At 38.3% G+C, this 16,855-nt stretch overlaps 2 protein-coding genes across 5 annotated transcripts in view; both read left to right on the top strand.

Annotated features, from left to right (window-relative positions):
* LOC116573501 (adhesion G protein-coupled receptor E2-like) overlaps positions 1–10,046 on the top strand; it is a 37,891-nt gene extending 27,845 nt beyond the window's left edge. Inside the window, 5 exon segments of the mRNA XM_032313655.1 lie at positions 576–642; positions 2,094–2,262; positions 2,347–2,457; positions 9,519–9,575; positions 9,577–10,046. Of these exon segments, the coding sequence (XP_032169546.1) occupies positions 576–642; positions 2,094–2,262; positions 2,347–2,457; positions 9,519–9,575; positions 9,577–9,726 (554 nt within the window). The 3' untranslated portion in view covers positions 9,727–10,046.
* Positions 10,047–15,759: 5,713 nt separating this feature from the next.
* LOC116573414 (adhesion G protein-coupled receptor E2-like) overlaps positions 15,760–16,855 on the top strand; it is a 35,436-nt gene continuing 34,340 nt past the window's right edge. For all 4 annotated transcript variants that reach the window (XM_032313532.1, XM_032313547.1, XM_032313538.1 and 1 more), the window contains exon 1: positions 15,760–15,940. In XM_032313532.1, coding sequence (XP_032169423.1) covers positions 15,805–15,940 — 136 coding nt within the window. In that variant the 5' untranslated portion in view covers positions 15,760–15,804. The remainder of the gene's footprint in view (positions 15,941–16,855) is intronic.

Raw genomic sequence — 16,855 nt, 5'->3', positions numbered from 1 at the left:
AGCACTGGGTGTGGTGCATAAACAATAAATTCTGGAACATTGAAAAAATTTGGAAAAAAAAAGTTTTTTTTTAATTTCTCTTATTTCTTTTTTTTTTAATTTCTCTTATTTCTGCCAACATTTCTGAAGGCGAAGACCTAAAAATGCTCCTTGAAAGGAATTTATGTTTCTTAAAAACAACATTATTACAGAATGCTTCACATGGTATAAGCTGAACATACTGAATGTATACAACCTAATGCTTTTGGGGATAAGTATACACTCATAGAACAATGACCACTATCAAAGGCATATACAAAGTTTCAGTATTATAAGATAAATAGGGTCGAGATTTCAATTATAAACAATTGTGATTACAGCTGGTAGTACTGTATTGTATGCTGAAATTCTGTTATGAGGATAGATCTTATGTTCAATGTTCTTACACAAAAACAGCAACAGTAAAATAATACTAATTAATAACAATGATGAAGGAGGCAGGAGGAAACATTAGGAGGGGAATGGTATGTTTATTTATCAATCCTTTATCCATAAAGGCCCATGTTCTCTTGCATGTCTTCCTATCTTTCTCTTAGATGCTGGCTCCACACAGACAAAGGATTCATATGGACCTTCCTTGGCTCCATCTGCGCCATCTTCTCTGTGAGTAATAGATGACATCAGAATAGCCCACTTGCCCAACTGAGGGTCATTAAAAAATCAGGTGTATCAGAAGGGTGACAGACTCGGTGAGCAATCATTCCAGTTGGCCCAGGATGGATGAGGGACTCCCAGGTGGTGGGAATTCCCACTGTAAAACCAGGAATCAGCATTTCCACTGCTAAAATTTGGAATTCCCATGCAAACTGAGTTGAAGTCACTGAAGTTACAGGACAAACATGGGTCTGATTTAGTAGGTGTTTGTTCTGCTTTTCTAGGACTGTTATGAAACACAAAACCTTCTTCCCTGCCACATTAGCAGCTGGGTGAGCTAGGATTTTCCAAATGTAGAGTGTAGTTAAAATGCCTGTGGGTTTTCTTCAGATTAATTTGGTTTTCTTTCTGATGACCTTCTGGATTGTGAAAAAGAACCTCTCCTCACTCAACAGCAATGTGTCCACCCTCCAGAACACAAGGTGAGGATGGGTCACAGGGGCACACCATGCCCCAGACAGAACATTGTCCTCACGCCTCCAGTGCGCTGGCGTCCCTTCATAGGACTCCTGAGGGGACAGGAAGAGAGAAGGGCAGCAACCCTCCTTGGCAGCCAGCTCAGATTTTGTGGTTTGTTGCTGACACCCATACCAAAAACATTCCATCTGTGCACAACCTCAACAAACTACTTCAGCTACAGAGAGAATTGACTTTGTTCTGATAAGCAGAGATTGCTATCAGGAATCTATGGAAAAAGATCCTGTGAACATTCATATCCTTATAACACACTCAATAAATAACATAACAGTTATTTTCAAGAAATAATGTAACAGCACACCCTACCATGCCCACGCCTTCATGCAAGCTCTGCCCTCTGTTTTCCTCTTCTCTTGCACCTAGTGGACTCAGCTTCATCATCCTCATATCACATCCTCTAAGAGTTGGAGATGTCCTCTGGTTTCCTCAACTTTACAAAGAGTCAATGGCCTCTATTCCGTGTAAAGCATACCCTGGCTCAGTTCATGGAGAGGGTGAGGACAGGAACAGCCCTGGATGGAAAGGAGTACCTCACATCACAAATGTTATAAGTGATCATTTGTTCTTGACTTTCCACCAGATTTTAAGGTCTGTAAGAACAGAGGTCTTGTTCTTTGTTCTTTTGAATGCCCTAGCCCCAGCCTAGAGCCAGGTGCATAGAACATTCTCAGTAAAATCAGCTGAACAAAATTAGGGATCTTCATGAAACATCATGATCTTCTTGAGACTCACATTCTTGAGTGTCAACATTATCCCCAGTCCTAATCAAATGCCATCCTGGACCCAAATAGTATTTCTCTTTAGGGGATCATTGACAACAAAGGTTGTCCCAGCTCAGTCAGAAGCATCATGGAATGAACATGAAACCAGCCCTGGTTGTGTTGTACTATATGCATCCTGACCTCCTTCCTCCTCCTACCCAGGATGCTAACATTTAAAGCCACAGCTCAGCTGCTCATCTTGGGCTGCACATGGTGTCTGGGCATCCTGCAGGTGGGTCCAGCTGCCCATATCATGGCTTACCTCTTCACTATCATCAACAGCCTGCAGGGCATCTACATCTTCCTGGTGTACTGCATCCTCAGTCAGCAGGTACTACTTTCCAGTTCCTACCCAGGACCCTTCCTATGCTCACTCCCTTCAGTGAGCTGACCCAGGCATTTTCTGACTCTACAGGTCCAGGAACAATACAAGAAATGGTTCAAAGGGATCAGGAAAACAAAAGATGAGTCTGAGAAGTACATGCTCTCAAGTGGGACCATGTCTGATGCCTCCAAACACAGTGTGGTAAGATTATGCAGTGTTCCCAAAACACTTCACTAACAAGTCCTCTTAAGAAGCTATGTCTGCCTCACTGGACAACCTGGGTATATAGCAGGCAATGCTCTTGGATGGTTCACTCTTAGTTTACCCTTGGACATACCTGAGGTCACTCCTCTGTCTTCAAATGATGTCTTCCTACACTTACCCTTGCTGAGGTTCTATGCTCACATTGACCCTTGCAAAAGACTGCCCTCTTTCCCCAAAATTGTAGAGCATCCACTTTGTGTGACATGTTGCATATGGTTTCTAATTGTACTTGGTTAGGAGATACAAAAGACAGATACTTATAAGCAGAGAGGGAGGCTTGGTCAGCTAAATAATTGTGAATTAATGATCTGGAGCAGTAATGCACAAACTGCACAGTCACCGCCCATTCTTTATTCCAGGTCACTCTGGAAAGAAAGTTAGACTCAGAGGGTTTATGTCAATTATGCGAGGTCTTCAGCCTCCCTTACTTTTCCCCGACTTCAGTGCCCCCCCACCCTCCCTGGAAAATCATCTGCCCATCTCTGCACCACTTGTTTGTCCTCCTTCTAAAACTGTTCCTTCCCAAATGCTCTACTCATCAAAATCCCATCCTTCAAACTCTTTCCTCTTCTCAGCAGATGTTCTTACTGACTTCTTCATATAGAAAACATGAGTCAGCAGTAAGAAACAAGATCAATTTTGAACTCTCAAAAACACCAGCCATTTGGCATTTTGTTCATTGTCTCTTCATTCCACCTTGTCACCACAGATAGACAAAATATGCTTCCTACCTTTTATGGCTAATCCCTCCACCAGCACTTCTCTTGACTTCTCAGTAAGTTGACATTACCAATCTCACACTTTCTCTCTAATATATTTGGTCTCATGTCCTCAATAACGTCCTTTCCACCAGCATTGCAACATGTTAAATCTCTGAATCTGAAGTATTAATGTTATATGTTTGGTCCTCCCTCTTCTTCCTCCAGATGTTCGAACCTAGATTTTACCTCCATCATTCTACCAAAAGAGCTCTCTTGGGCCTCCAATGTTCTCCACTTCTAAATATCTTTTGGTCCTCTTAGGTTTCTTGGTAGGAGTTGGTAATCTTGGGAGGACTGGATGCTGTTTGCCTCCTCTATTTTGAAATACTCCTCTTGTGTGTCTGACTTCTATGACTCAACATTCCCTGGAAAACTTGCTAACTTTCTACCTGAGCTTTCTTCATCTTCTTTATATTTCAACTATGCTACCTGACTTCATTCTAAAAACACTTCTTTTCTCATAGATTTTATGATGTATGTAGATTAATGTTTAAGAAAGTTAGTGAGTACATTTCAAAGTGTACATCATGCCTGTGTATTGGAGAAGGCAGTCATGGGATATGGGGGAGATTCTTCCTATTTTTCTGTATATATACACTGTTAACACTATTTAAAAAGAGAATGTTCACATATTTTTGATTGAAAAATAAAAAGAAAATTCTTAGTTGCTGCAAAGCACAAGAAAGAAATTCACATGATGTGGATAACTATCTACTTTTCACTTTAAAGTGTTCACATCTAGAAGGGCCTTCTCCAGATTATGGGGGCAATGCACTTTTCTTGGTGTGTTTATATTTTCCATATCAGTTATTTTCCAAGCAATCTTTTTCCCTAGAAACCATTAATCCTCCACAAGACATAGACTTTCCTTTGGATCTAGGTAAAGAAGAGGCATGAACAACATCCAGTCACCTGCAATATAGCAATGTGATCTCAATTCACTATGTGGAAGTCCCTAGCTGTTTCCTGAAGCAGACAGTATACAGTACTGTTCCCAACATGCAAATACTCCCCAAAAACAAGTCCTTCCCCACAAAAATAACCCTACAAAACAAAGTCCCAAGCAGAAATCCCAGACTGATCTTCTAGCACACTCTTAGGATGTTTTAGCAGCTGGGAAATTCAGTTTGTATTGGGCTGAATTCAAATATTCAGCTGTTCGCTCAGCTATTTGCTACTTATTACACTGTAGACAAACTATTTTATATCATATGTCTTAACTTCCTCATTTTAAAGCCCTCTCACTATTCTCCCTGACTCTTTCCAGCACAGCTTCCAATTCCTCCTACGTAGCTCCTCCATGACCCCACCCCTGTTCTCACTATCAGGCCCTCACATTCTCTCATCAGGACCCCTCAACCATTCTGGCTCATCCCTCCGGTCCACAAAATCTCTGCCATTCTCTGAATCTCTCCAATTCCTTTCCAGCCCATTCTTCCAATTTCTCATATATCCCACATGCAGAATTCCTACTTCCCAGCTTCATACACTTCCTAACACCCAAGCCTTAGATTACTGACCATGTTCCTGGACCTGGCCACCCAATACTGAAATTTATTTATTTATTTATTTATTTATTTATTTCAGTGTAACAGTATTCATTGTTTTTGCATCACACCCAGTGCTCCATGCAATCCGTGCCCTCTCCAATACCCACCACCTGGTTCCCCCAACCTCCCAACCTCCGCCCCTTCAAAACCCTCAGATTGTTTTTCAGAGTCCATAGTCTCTCGTGGTTACCTCCCCTTCCAATTTCCCTCAACTCCCTTCTCCTCTCCATCTCCCCTTGTCCTCCATGCTATTTGTTATGCTCCACAAATAAGTGAAACCATATGATAATTGACTCTCTCTGCTTGACTTATTTCACTCAGCATAATCTCTTCTAAAATCTCAATTCCACTTACTGCAGATCAATGGTCTTGGATCTCCAGGTACAGAAAGCAAGGGGTTCTGGTACCCAGCCTCCTAAAATCACAAACTTCTAGTTCCCAGATTCTAAGGTTTCCAACTTCCAGGAATCAACCACAAAGGGCTGAGACCCAGCTAAGGAATTTCTTCTTCATCCAGGGGAATGCATGCCATCTTCTCTGCTCTTAAAAGCCTCAAAGCCCAAAGAGCCCAAAGGGAATGATGACCTAAGTGTGTTTGTTGAAGCACTGGAAGGCAGAAAAGCACAAGACACTCTAGTGAACCATCAATAGGCAATGAAAAGCTATTTTGGTTTTAAGGAATGTCAGTTCATGGACACAAAGACCAAATCACTTGTACCTATGTTGACATGGAAAAATTTCCATGTACAAGTGGTTAGGTATTCATAACACAATACTGTATAATTTTAAAACCTTAGAATTATTCACAGCTTAATGTTTATGCAGATATGATTTTATCTAACTTTTCATAATTAAGTTATAGATTCTAGTCTGGCAGAACAAAGTATAATTTGTTGATATTAGAGAATACTTATGCAAGGGAGGTTAGGTCAAGGTGAAGATCAATCAGATATCTCTTGTGTTTGTGGTAGTATGTTTTTAACAAAATGTATGCATGTTTTTACTTGTTATCAAAAACAAAGTTTTAGGGCACATGGGTGGGTAAGTTGGTTAAACGATTGCCTTTGGCTCAGATGATGATCCTGGAGTCAGGACTGAGTGCCACCTGGGGCTCCCTGCTCAACAGGGAGGCTGCTTCTCCCTCTGACCTTCCCTCCCTATGCGCTCTCTCTCTCTCTCTCTCACTCTTTTTCTATCTCAAAAAAAATTTTTTTTAATAAATTTTTATGGGCACATAGGTGGTGCAGTGGGTTAAGCCTCTGTCTTTGGCTCAGGTCAGGATCTCAGTGTCTTGGGATTTAGCCCCACATCAGGCTCTCTGCTCAGCAGGGAGCATGCTCCCCCCCACACACACTGCCTAACTCCTGTCTCTCTCGGTCAAATAAAAAAATAAAATCTTTAATAAATAAATAAATATATTTTAAAGTGTTTTAAATAAGGTGCCCTCTCCTGATAAATACAAGAATACCATTGCTAAAAAGCAAAATATAAGCAACAGCAATCAGACAATAAAGAGAAATAAAAAGTATCCAAATTGGCAATGAAGAAGTCAAACTCTCTCTCTTCGCAGATGATTTGATTCTTTATATGGAAAACCCAAAAGACTCCACCCCCAAACTACTGAAACTCATACAGCAATTCAGTAGTGTGGCAGGATGCAAAGTCAACATAAAGAAATCAGTGACTTTTTGATACACTAACAATGAAAATACAGAAAGGGAAATTAGAGAATCGATTCCATTTACTATAGCACCAAGAACCATAAAATACCTGGGAATAAACCTAACCAAAGAGGTAAAGGATCTGTACTCAGGGAACTATGGAACACCCATGAAAGAAATTGAAGAAAACACAAAAAGATGGAAGACCATTCCATGCTCTTGCATCGGAAGAATAAACATTGTTAAAATGTCTATACTGCATAGAGCAATCTATACTTTTAATGCCATTCCAATAAAAATTCCACTGGTATTTTTCAAAGAGCTGGAGCAAATAATCCTAAAATTTGTATGGAATCAGAAGAGATGCCGAATAGCTAAGGAAATGTTGAAAAACAAAAATAAAACTGGGGGAGTCATGTTACCTGATTTCAAGCTTTACTACAAAGCTGTGATCACCAAGACAGCATGGTACTGGCATAAAAACAGACACATAGACCAGTGGAACAGAGTAGAGCCCAATATGGACCCTCAATTCTATGGTCAATTAACCTTCAACAAAGCAGGAAAAAATATACAGTGGAAAAAGACAGTCTCTTCAATAAATGGTGCTGGGAAAATTGGACAGCTATATGTAGAAGAATGAAACTCGACCATTCTCTTACACCATACACAAAGATAAACTCAAAATGGATAAAAGACCTCAATGTGAGACAGGAGTCCATCAGAATCCTAGAGGAGAACATAGGCAGTAACCTCTTTGATATCAGCCACAACAAGTTCTTTCAAGATATGTCTCCAAAGGCAAAGGAAACAAAGCAAAAATGAACTTTTGGGACTTCATCAAGATCGCACAGCAAAGGAAACAGTCAAGAAAACAAAGAGGCAACTCACGGAATGGGAGAAGATATTTGCAAATGAGTACAGACAAAAGTTGATATCCAGGATCTATAAAGAACATCTCAAACTCAACACACAAAACAGATAATCATATCAAAAAATGGGCAGAAGATATGAACAGACACTTCTCCAATCAAGACATACAAATGGCTATCAGACACATGAAAAAATGTTCATCATCACTAGCCATTAGTGAGAGTCAAATTAAAACCACATTGAGATACCACCTTACACCAGTCAGAATGGCCAAAATTAGCAAGACAGGAAACAACATGTGTTGGAGAGGATGCGGAGGAAGGGGAACCTTCTTATACTGTTGGTGGGAATGCAAGTTGGTGCAGCCACTTTGGAGAACAGTGTGGAGATTCCTCAAGAAATTAAAAATAGAGCTTCTCTATGACCCTGCAGTTGCACTCCTGGGTATTTACCTCAAAGATACAGATGTAGTGAAAAGAAGGGCCATCTGTTCCCCAATGTTTATAGCAGCAATGGCCACGGTCGCCAAACTGTGGAAAGAAGCAAGATGCCCTTCAATGGATGAATGAATAAGGAAGATGTGGTCCATATACACTATGGAGTATTATGCTTCCATCAGAAAGGACGAATACCCAACTTTTGTAGCAACATGGACGAGACTGGAAGAGATTATGCTGAGTGAAATAAGTCAAGCAGAGAGAGTCAATTATCATATGGTTTCACTTATTTGTGGAGCATAACAAATAGCATGGAGGACAAGGGGAGATGGAGAGGAGAAGGAAGTTGAGGGAAATTGGAAGGGGAGGTGAACCATGAGAGACTATGGACTCTGATAAACAATCTGAGGGTTTTGAAGGGGCGAGGGTGGGAGGTCAGGGTACCAGGTGGTGGGTATTATAGAGGGCACAGATTGCATGGAGCACTGGTGTGATGCCAAAATAATGAATACTGGTATGCTGAAAATAAATAATAAATAAAAAATAAATTTTTAAAAAATTTAAAATTAAAATAAATAAAATTAATTAATTAAATTTAAAAATAAAATAAAATTTAAAACTAAAACTTCTAAGTACCTGAGAACCATCCTACAAGAAATGCATGTAGTTTCTCAGGAAGAAAACTGTCAAGTGTAAAATAAGAAATCATAACCTAGAGAAAGAGTTATGTTGGTGGGGTGGAGAGGTCTTAATATTTTTAAGAAGCTATTATTTCCAGGGATGCCTGGGTGGCTCAGTTGGTTAAGCCACTGGCTTTGGCTCAGATCATGACCCCAGGGTCCTGGGATCAAGTCCCGAATTGGGCTCCTTTTTCAGTGGGGAGCCTGCTTCTCTCTCTGCCTCTGCCTGCCTCTCTGCCTGCTTGTGTGTACTCTCTCTCTCTCTCTCTCTCTCTCTCTCTCTCTCTCTCTCCTTCTCTCTCTCTCTGGCAAATAAATAATTTTTTTAATTTTTAAAAAGAAGGTATTATTTCCAAACCATGAGAGACTGGACTTGAGAAACAAACTGAGGGTTTAGGATGGGAGGAGGAATGGGGGCTTGGGAGGTCCTGGTGGTGGGTATTAAGGAGGGCACGTATTGCGTGGAGCACTGGGTGTGGTGCATAAACAATGAATCTTGGAACACTGAAAAAATAAAATTAAATTTAAAAAAAGAAAAAACTGAACTACAAAAAAATTATAACTAAGAGTTATAACTCTTAGTTATAATTTTTCAGTTCCACAAAGACTATGAATTCTGTGGTGCCTGAGTAGCTCAGTTGGTTGAGCATCTGCCTTTAGCTCAGGTCATGATCCCAGGGTCCGGTTTCCTGCTCAGTGGGAGTCTGCTTGTCCCTCTCCTTCTGCTCTTCCTCCCTCTGCTCCTGCTCTCTTCTTGTGTGCTCTCTCTCACACATAAATAAATAGATAAAATAGTTTTAAAAAGAAAAAAAAAGAAGTTATTATTTCCAAACTCATCAGTCAATGCAATCACAATAAAAGTCCCAAGACATTTTTGTGGAATTTAGTAAACTAGCCATAAAGTGTGTATAGAAGAAAAAATGTGACAGAGTGACAGTTCACTTGAAGAATAGGTGAAGAGGTACTCACAATGGCCTATTCCTACTCTCTACTTTGTCTTGACCAAACATTAATCAGGCCTCTCTCTTTCCTACAGGCCCCTGAATTCTGCTTACCCTCAAATCTTAGCAAGTACCAAAAAAGTGGAACATGCCCCCCCCACATCAACCTTTCCTGGGAATTGGCTGACCACAGCAAGACCCTCTCTTTGTCACAACACACTGATAATTTCCCCTTATTTGTCCAGCTTCCCCTCCAAAAATGCTGTTTATTCTTTCTGCTTCCTCCTTTACCCTATAAAATAAAAACGTTTTTCTGTATTTTGAGATGCTCATCGACTTCTGAGATCAGAAACTTCTCCCTGCTGCAATAGTCCTTCTAAGTAACTTGTCTCTTTATTCAAGCCCAGATTTAAATTTATTGGACATAAAACACATAAATTGCCTCATAACATCTATAAAAACAAAACCATGGCATTTCTTAATGTGTGGTATTGTTCCAGGAACATAAGTTGAGTCTATGAATCAAAATAAAGGACACGTCACATATAGCAATGTAACGTTTCATAAAAATGACATTCTAAATCAGTGTGTGAAGCATTGCATGTGAAGTCAGGGAAGTCACAGATTTTCTCAGTAAATGGTGTCAGGACAACAGCCTATTCATTTAAGACAAATTATTTACTGAACAAATTCCAGGTATATTAAAATATACTAAAATATTCTAGAATACTAGAAAATGAGGGGCAATCTCTTAGGCAAGATTAAAGCAAAATGCATACAGTCAATTGAAAACCTGGACCAAAATGAAATTTTAAGTTTATAGGGATACCACCCTCAAGCTCATCTTTATTACGATTGTAATAGGGTTGATATTTACCCTGTTCTTTATCCATGTGAGCATGGACATGCAGAATCATCAAGTGGCATGGGTTTTCCAAGATACTCCCCACAAAGCCGTACAGTGAACAGGGTGTGCAAGTCATCCAGGACCCACCACAGCCGGTGACTATTCGACTGATGCATCTTCAGTATCTGTCCCACCTGCCAACTTGTTTGCAGAGTCCCATCCCTGGGGAAGTCCTGAGATAGGCCAGACTATTAGCCATCAGAGTCCAGTTTGGAAGGAGAAGCTGGATTGTATCTGATTACAATCTGTTCTTCTGGTTCCTAGGGCTCCTGTTAAGAACAAGACAAGGGTGAATCAAGAGGGACTATGACATGTGGTATGGTGAGTGCTGTGAAGTGTGTAAACCTGGTGATTCACAGACCTGTATCCCTGGGGATAATATAAAAAAATAATTAAAATATAAATTTAAAAAAAAAGAGAGAGAGAGAGACTATGACTAGGGGTACCTGGCTGGCTAAGTTAGTCGAGCATGTGACACTTGATCTTGGGCTGGTCACTTCAACCACCACATTGGGTAAAAAAAATAAATAAATAAATTGTGTGAAGAGGCATTTCATATGGAACATCACTATTTCCTTGCATACTCTTAAGTATTGTTGTGAAATAAAAATAACAATTGTATTAATAATTCTCCATATTAATTGCCTGTGTATACACTTCTAAACATGTTTAGTTTTGCAATTCTTTGTAATTCTTCTTTCCCTTTTGGTTATGTTTCTTCTGTATCTACTGAAATGTAGATTTTATGTTTGTTGAATCTAATAACAATAAATTAAACTTGGATTTAAAAAGAGAGAGATTACTTTAAAAATAAGATTTTTTAAAAGAGAGAATATAATTTTGATTTATGAACATATTTTAATTAAAATTTTGTATTTGAAAGGAGAAATTTGGCCTTATTTCCTCTCTTAAAACTCCATCTGTTGCTATTGTGTTTGTTGTTCTTTATTCTTTTATCCCTGTGAAAATGGATGTTCTTGCTCTAGGGTAATATTTATCTCTTGACTTTTCAAACTAGGAAGTTTCAGTATTCCCTTATTTACCAGAATAACCTTAGAGGCCTAAAATTGTTGGTGGTTTCCCTTACAATTTAGCTGCCCCTCAAATTCAAGTGAATATTTTCTCTTCTTCCTTTACCCTTCTCCAAAAATAAAGCAGGTGACAAGGCTTTCCGGGGGAGAAATATTTATGTTGACAGAAGACACCATATTCAGAGTCTGAATGCATGTGATACAATAAAAAAAATTGAATTATTTAACAAAAGATACATACATATAGATACATATATACACACATATGTATTCTTAATGCCTTAAAGTCAGTAAGAAAAATAAAGTGGGGGTGCCTGGGTGGCTCAGTGGGTTAAGCCTCTGCCTTTGGTTTAGGTCATGGTCTCAGGTTCCTGGGATCTAGCCCCGTGTTGGGTTCTCTCCTCACAGGGAGCCTGTTTCTCCCTGCCCCCCGCCTGCCTCTCTGCCTACTTGTGATCTCTCCCTGTCAAATAAATAAAATCTTTAAAAAGAAAAAGAAGAGAAAAATACAGTGAATAAAATAAGGCATGTAAAATATAGGAGTATATAATTCACAGAGATGACTGTGAAAATACAAAGACATATAAAAATTGCAGCACTGTTAATGAAATGCTAATTCATATATTAAGATAAATAAAAACATTTGATAATACATAATTTTAAGATTCCAAGACATCTGTAGACCCTAAGCCTCCTAATAATTAAATAGAAACTTAGAATTGTTAAGTTGAAATGTCTTTTACAGATCATCTAGACTGGTTGTGTCATTCTATCAATAAAAAAACCTGTCCATCCTTCAGAGAGACTGGCTTATATTCTTGAAGTCTTTGATTTTTTTTCCTGTCCACAATATATAATGGACATGCCTTCCTGACAATTTTAAGTTCCTGTGTCTTTCTCCTATTAATTTCCTTCTAAATGAGATAAATGATTAACAAGAGCCTAAGGGTCACTTAAGCCACAGATCAACAAAATTATTCATGTTAAAAATGAAAAATTTAAAAAGATATGATAGGAGTAGTGTTGATGGCATGTGGAAAATTGATCCTCTCCTATAGCACCTGGGTAATTTGATACAATCTCATTACATATAAGAGTTGCAGAATTTATTACAATGTAAAATATATATGCTCTGTAACCCAGTATAGAGGCCACCTAATCTAAGAAAATTTAAAAATGTTCTCCTTATGGTATTGTTGAGACATTCACTGCAGCATTATTTTAGAGATAGGAAACAGGAGGCCATCTAAATGTGCATTTAAAAAGAGAAAATCAAAATAAATTTTCTAATCTACATGTATACAACAGCAGCTGAAAAGAAAGACATGGATCTATATACAGTGACATGTAAAACCTCTCCAAATATTGCTGACTAAAGAGTAAGTTGAAAACAAAGTACATAGTAGGAAAAACTTTATTTTAAAAACATAACTTCAGCTAAATTATATATAAACAATTTCATACAAAACAAAAACACCACTCTAAAACATACATGGAAGGAAGATAGAACAAGGACCTTGGGACCAAAAAGCTCTGCTGTAGCGAGTCCCACAAGCTTTTGTTTGGCTTCATCTATCCCAGGCTTGGAACTGAAGAGGCTGGCAGCCCAGAAATGCCAACAGGTGCAGACAACAAAAAATGTCTCTGAGAAAAGCCAGTTCTCCTTATCCAAAGGACCAGGAAAGGGAGCACCTGGAAAAACAGAAAGTATTTCAGCAGTAACTGCCCTATTCCAACCAAACAGCAGAGAAAAACTGACCCCATGCTTCTTTTCCTCAGCAAAGATCAAGTCTGGAAGCCCAGACCTCTACCCTTGCCCAGCTGTGATGGAAGCATTCCTTCCCATCCCTTGGGTTTGTGGCAGAGACTTCCATTGTGTCGGAAGAGGCCATGTGGGGAGCAGTTACAAGGCATCCCTACAATTCCACGTCAGGGTGATGTACACAGAGGCTTGGCATGGAGGGAGAACTTTCAACTCCACCAGGAACAAGTTACCCTTCCAACACAGGAGCGTCAGCAGGCTGAGAGGGAATTCATTCCCACCCTTACTTGCCAGCAACAACATGGCCACTCTTCCCCCAACTCCCAGCATAATGTCAGAAAAGTTAATAATAAAATATAATAAATACAGAAAAAATAAAATAATAATAAAAACAGAAAAGTTAATAATAAAATCCACTTTGAAAACACAATACTATAAAGACCAAGGATACAATTTAAGAAATCAGTGTCATACCAAGAACCAGGAATACCTCAACTTGAGATGACACAAATGTTAGAATTACCTGACAAATATTTTACAGCAACAATCATAAAAAATGTTCTAATGAATAATTACAAGCAAACTTTTCTGAAACAAATGAAAAATTAGAAAGTTTAGAAAAGAAAAGAGAACTTTGATAAACAAACAGATTACAAAGACCTAATGGAAATTTAGACCTGAAAAATACAAAAAGTGAAATGAAAACTCTATTAGGCTTATTAGGCTTACTAGCAGAATGGGTACAAAAGAATGGAAATATCAGTGAACCTGAAGACAAAACAATATAATTTATGCAATCTGAATAAGACAAAATAAACTACAAAAAAATTATCAGCATCTCAGGGACCTACAGGACTACCCCCCAAAATCTAATATTTCTACAGTTTAATTCCATGAAAGACTCTTAATTCTAGAGAACAAGCTGAGGGTTACTGGAGGGGTGGTGGGTGGGGAATGGGGTAACTAGGTCATAAGCACTGAGTGTTATATGCAACTGATAAATTATTGAACTGTACAACTGAAACAAATTATGTACTATATGTTGGCTAATTGAATTTAAATTTTTTTAAAAATGAATTCCCCTAGTGATTTTCATTGCTGCCAGAAGAAAAAGTAATAAACATTCAATTTGTTTTAGCAGAAAAAAAATGAATTCCAGAGGGAGATAGAGAATAGGGAACTGAAAAGTTCTTTGGAGGGAAAAAATGGTTAAAATTTCTCAGATTTCCAAAAGACAAAAACATAGATTCAAGAAGTTGAGGTAACTCCAAGCAGAATCAACTTAAACAAATCAGAGCCAAGATACAGTATAATCAAACTTCTGATAACTAAAGACCAAGAAAAAAAAACTGAAAGCAATGAGAGATTATGATACCTCATCCCTATGGGAACAAACATTTCAGGTATCAGCTCATCTCTCATCAGAAATTATAGAGGGCACATATTGATAGAGCCCTGGGTGTGATGCATAAACAATCAATCTTGGAACACTGAAAAAAATAAAATTAAATTTTAAAAAATGAAATCATGGATGCCAGTGGAATGTAGCACAACATCTTCATGGCATAAATGAATGGATAAAGAAAATGTAGTGTCCATATATACATATATATATATATATACACACACAATGGAATTTTATATATACATATATGAATATTATTCATCCATGTACAAAATATATAAGTCATGGGGTTGTAAAGTACAACATGGTAACTACAATTAATAATATCATCTTGCATATTTGAAAGTTGTTAACAGAAAAGATCTTAAAAGTTCTCATCACTTAAGGAGGGCACATACTGCATGGAGCACTGGGTGTGGTGCATAAACAACGAATCTTAAAACACTGAAAAAATAAATTTTTTTTAAAAGTTCTCATCACACACACACACACACACACACACAAAATTTGCAACAATGTATGGTAATGGATGTCAAGAAGATATATTGTAGTGATTATTTCACAATATATACAAATATCAAATCATTATGTTGTATACCTAAAACTAATATAGTGCTGTATGGCAATTATATCTCAATAAAATCATCTTCGGGGGCATCTGGGGGGCTCAGTCAGTTAAGCATCCAATTCTTGATTTCTGCTCAGGCCATGATCTTTGGGTTTTGGAATCAGACCCCACGTTGCAGGAGAGTCTGTGCTGAGCAGTGAGTCTGCTTGAGATTCTCTCCCACCCTCCCCTCTGCCCTTCCCCCCACTCACACTCTCTCTCAATTGCTTTCTCTCTCTCTCTCTCTCTAAAATAAATAAGCACAGGGTGTTATATGCAACTAATATATCATTGAACATTATATCAAAAACTAATGATGTACTAAAAGTTGGCTAATTGAATTTAAATAAAATTAATAAATTGAATAATAAAATATTTTTTTAAAAACTGTCTTTTAACAGATACTAAATAAGAATTCTGTTGACTCTGATCCAAAGTCTTCATGGAGTAGAAAAATGAGCAGAGTAATTCTTCATGTTGGGAAGTTCTTATAATACACAGGATCACATTTTCTTATACCACAAAGATTTAAAAACCACCTTCAAGGAGTCTTTCAGTACAAACACCACTAATGCTATGCAAATACTTAAAAAATAGAAGTAAAGTTTCTGAGAAGTTAATCACAAGACAGAGTCTCAGGAAAGAAAGGATCCAGACCAGTGGTTTCCTATGGCAGTCCCTCTGGAGCCCAAGTCAGACTTAAAACAGGAAGTCTTTGTAACACACACAGACCAAGACGAGACGTCCTCTGTGCCTGGGCTCGCAGTTGTCTGCATCATGAGCAACAAAAATCTACTGTTGCCAGGTAGGTAGAATTATAAGAATAATGACAGATAACTAAAGCTATCTGGGAACTCTCTATCCAGTTAGAGATTATTCTATGATCTTGATAATCTGTTTTGTTTTTTCACTTTCTCTCTAAAGGACAAAGGGAAGAGATTTTAAGAAGGATGTTGGCTCATTTATATCTAGTCTCAAAGCAGAAAATCAGTAAAACTTACTCCTGGAGCCAATCCAACAGAGATTTCTCATTTTATCAGCTATATTGGCCGAGCTTCTTCAGAGAAAGAGAATGAATATAATATGTGTGTGTGTGTGTGTGTGTGTGAGAGAGAGAGAGAGAGAGAGAGAGAGAGAGAGAGAGAGAAAGGGGTGAAGGAGAGAAAGAGAGATTCATTCATTTTAAGGCATTGGTTCATGCAATTGTGGAGGTTGGGAAATTGATATTCTGTAGGGCAGACCAGCAGACTGACTTGATGTTACATCTCAAGTCGGAAGTCATTCTGAAAGCAGAATTTCCTCCTCCTGAGAGGAGGGCAGTCTTTTTTCTCCTGAGGTCTTCAACTGATTAGATGAGTTCCACCCACATTATGGAGGATAATCTTCTTTACTCTGAGTCTACTGATTTAATTATTAATCTCATCTAAAAGACACCTGCCCAGCAGGTGTTTGACCAAATATCTGGGTCCAGCCAAATTGATACATGAAATTAACCCTCCTACCGCCTATAGTATTTTTTTTTCACAAGGGTACATAACCAAAGTCTCTGAAAACTCTAGTGAACTAAGAAAAACATCATCCTCCAGTCCATGGGCTTTGTGTGGGTCATGGAATTGTTAAAAGGGCAATAACGGTGCATAATAGGAAGGACAGCTTAATGCTGATTGGTCTTTATTTCCCTCAATGGTTATGATAATACCTGTTACATAGCAAGTTAAGC

This window comes from Mustela erminea, chromosome 1 (assembly GCF_009829155.1).
Source record: "Mustela erminea isolate mMusErm1 chromosome 1, mMusErm1.Pri, whole genome shotgun sequence".
Lineage (NCBI taxonomy): Eukaryota > Metazoa > Chordata > Mammalia > Carnivora > Mustelidae > Mustela > Mustela erminea.
The sequence above is the reverse complement of the archived record's forward strand: the minus strand, read 5'-3'. Positions and strand labels throughout refer to the sequence as shown.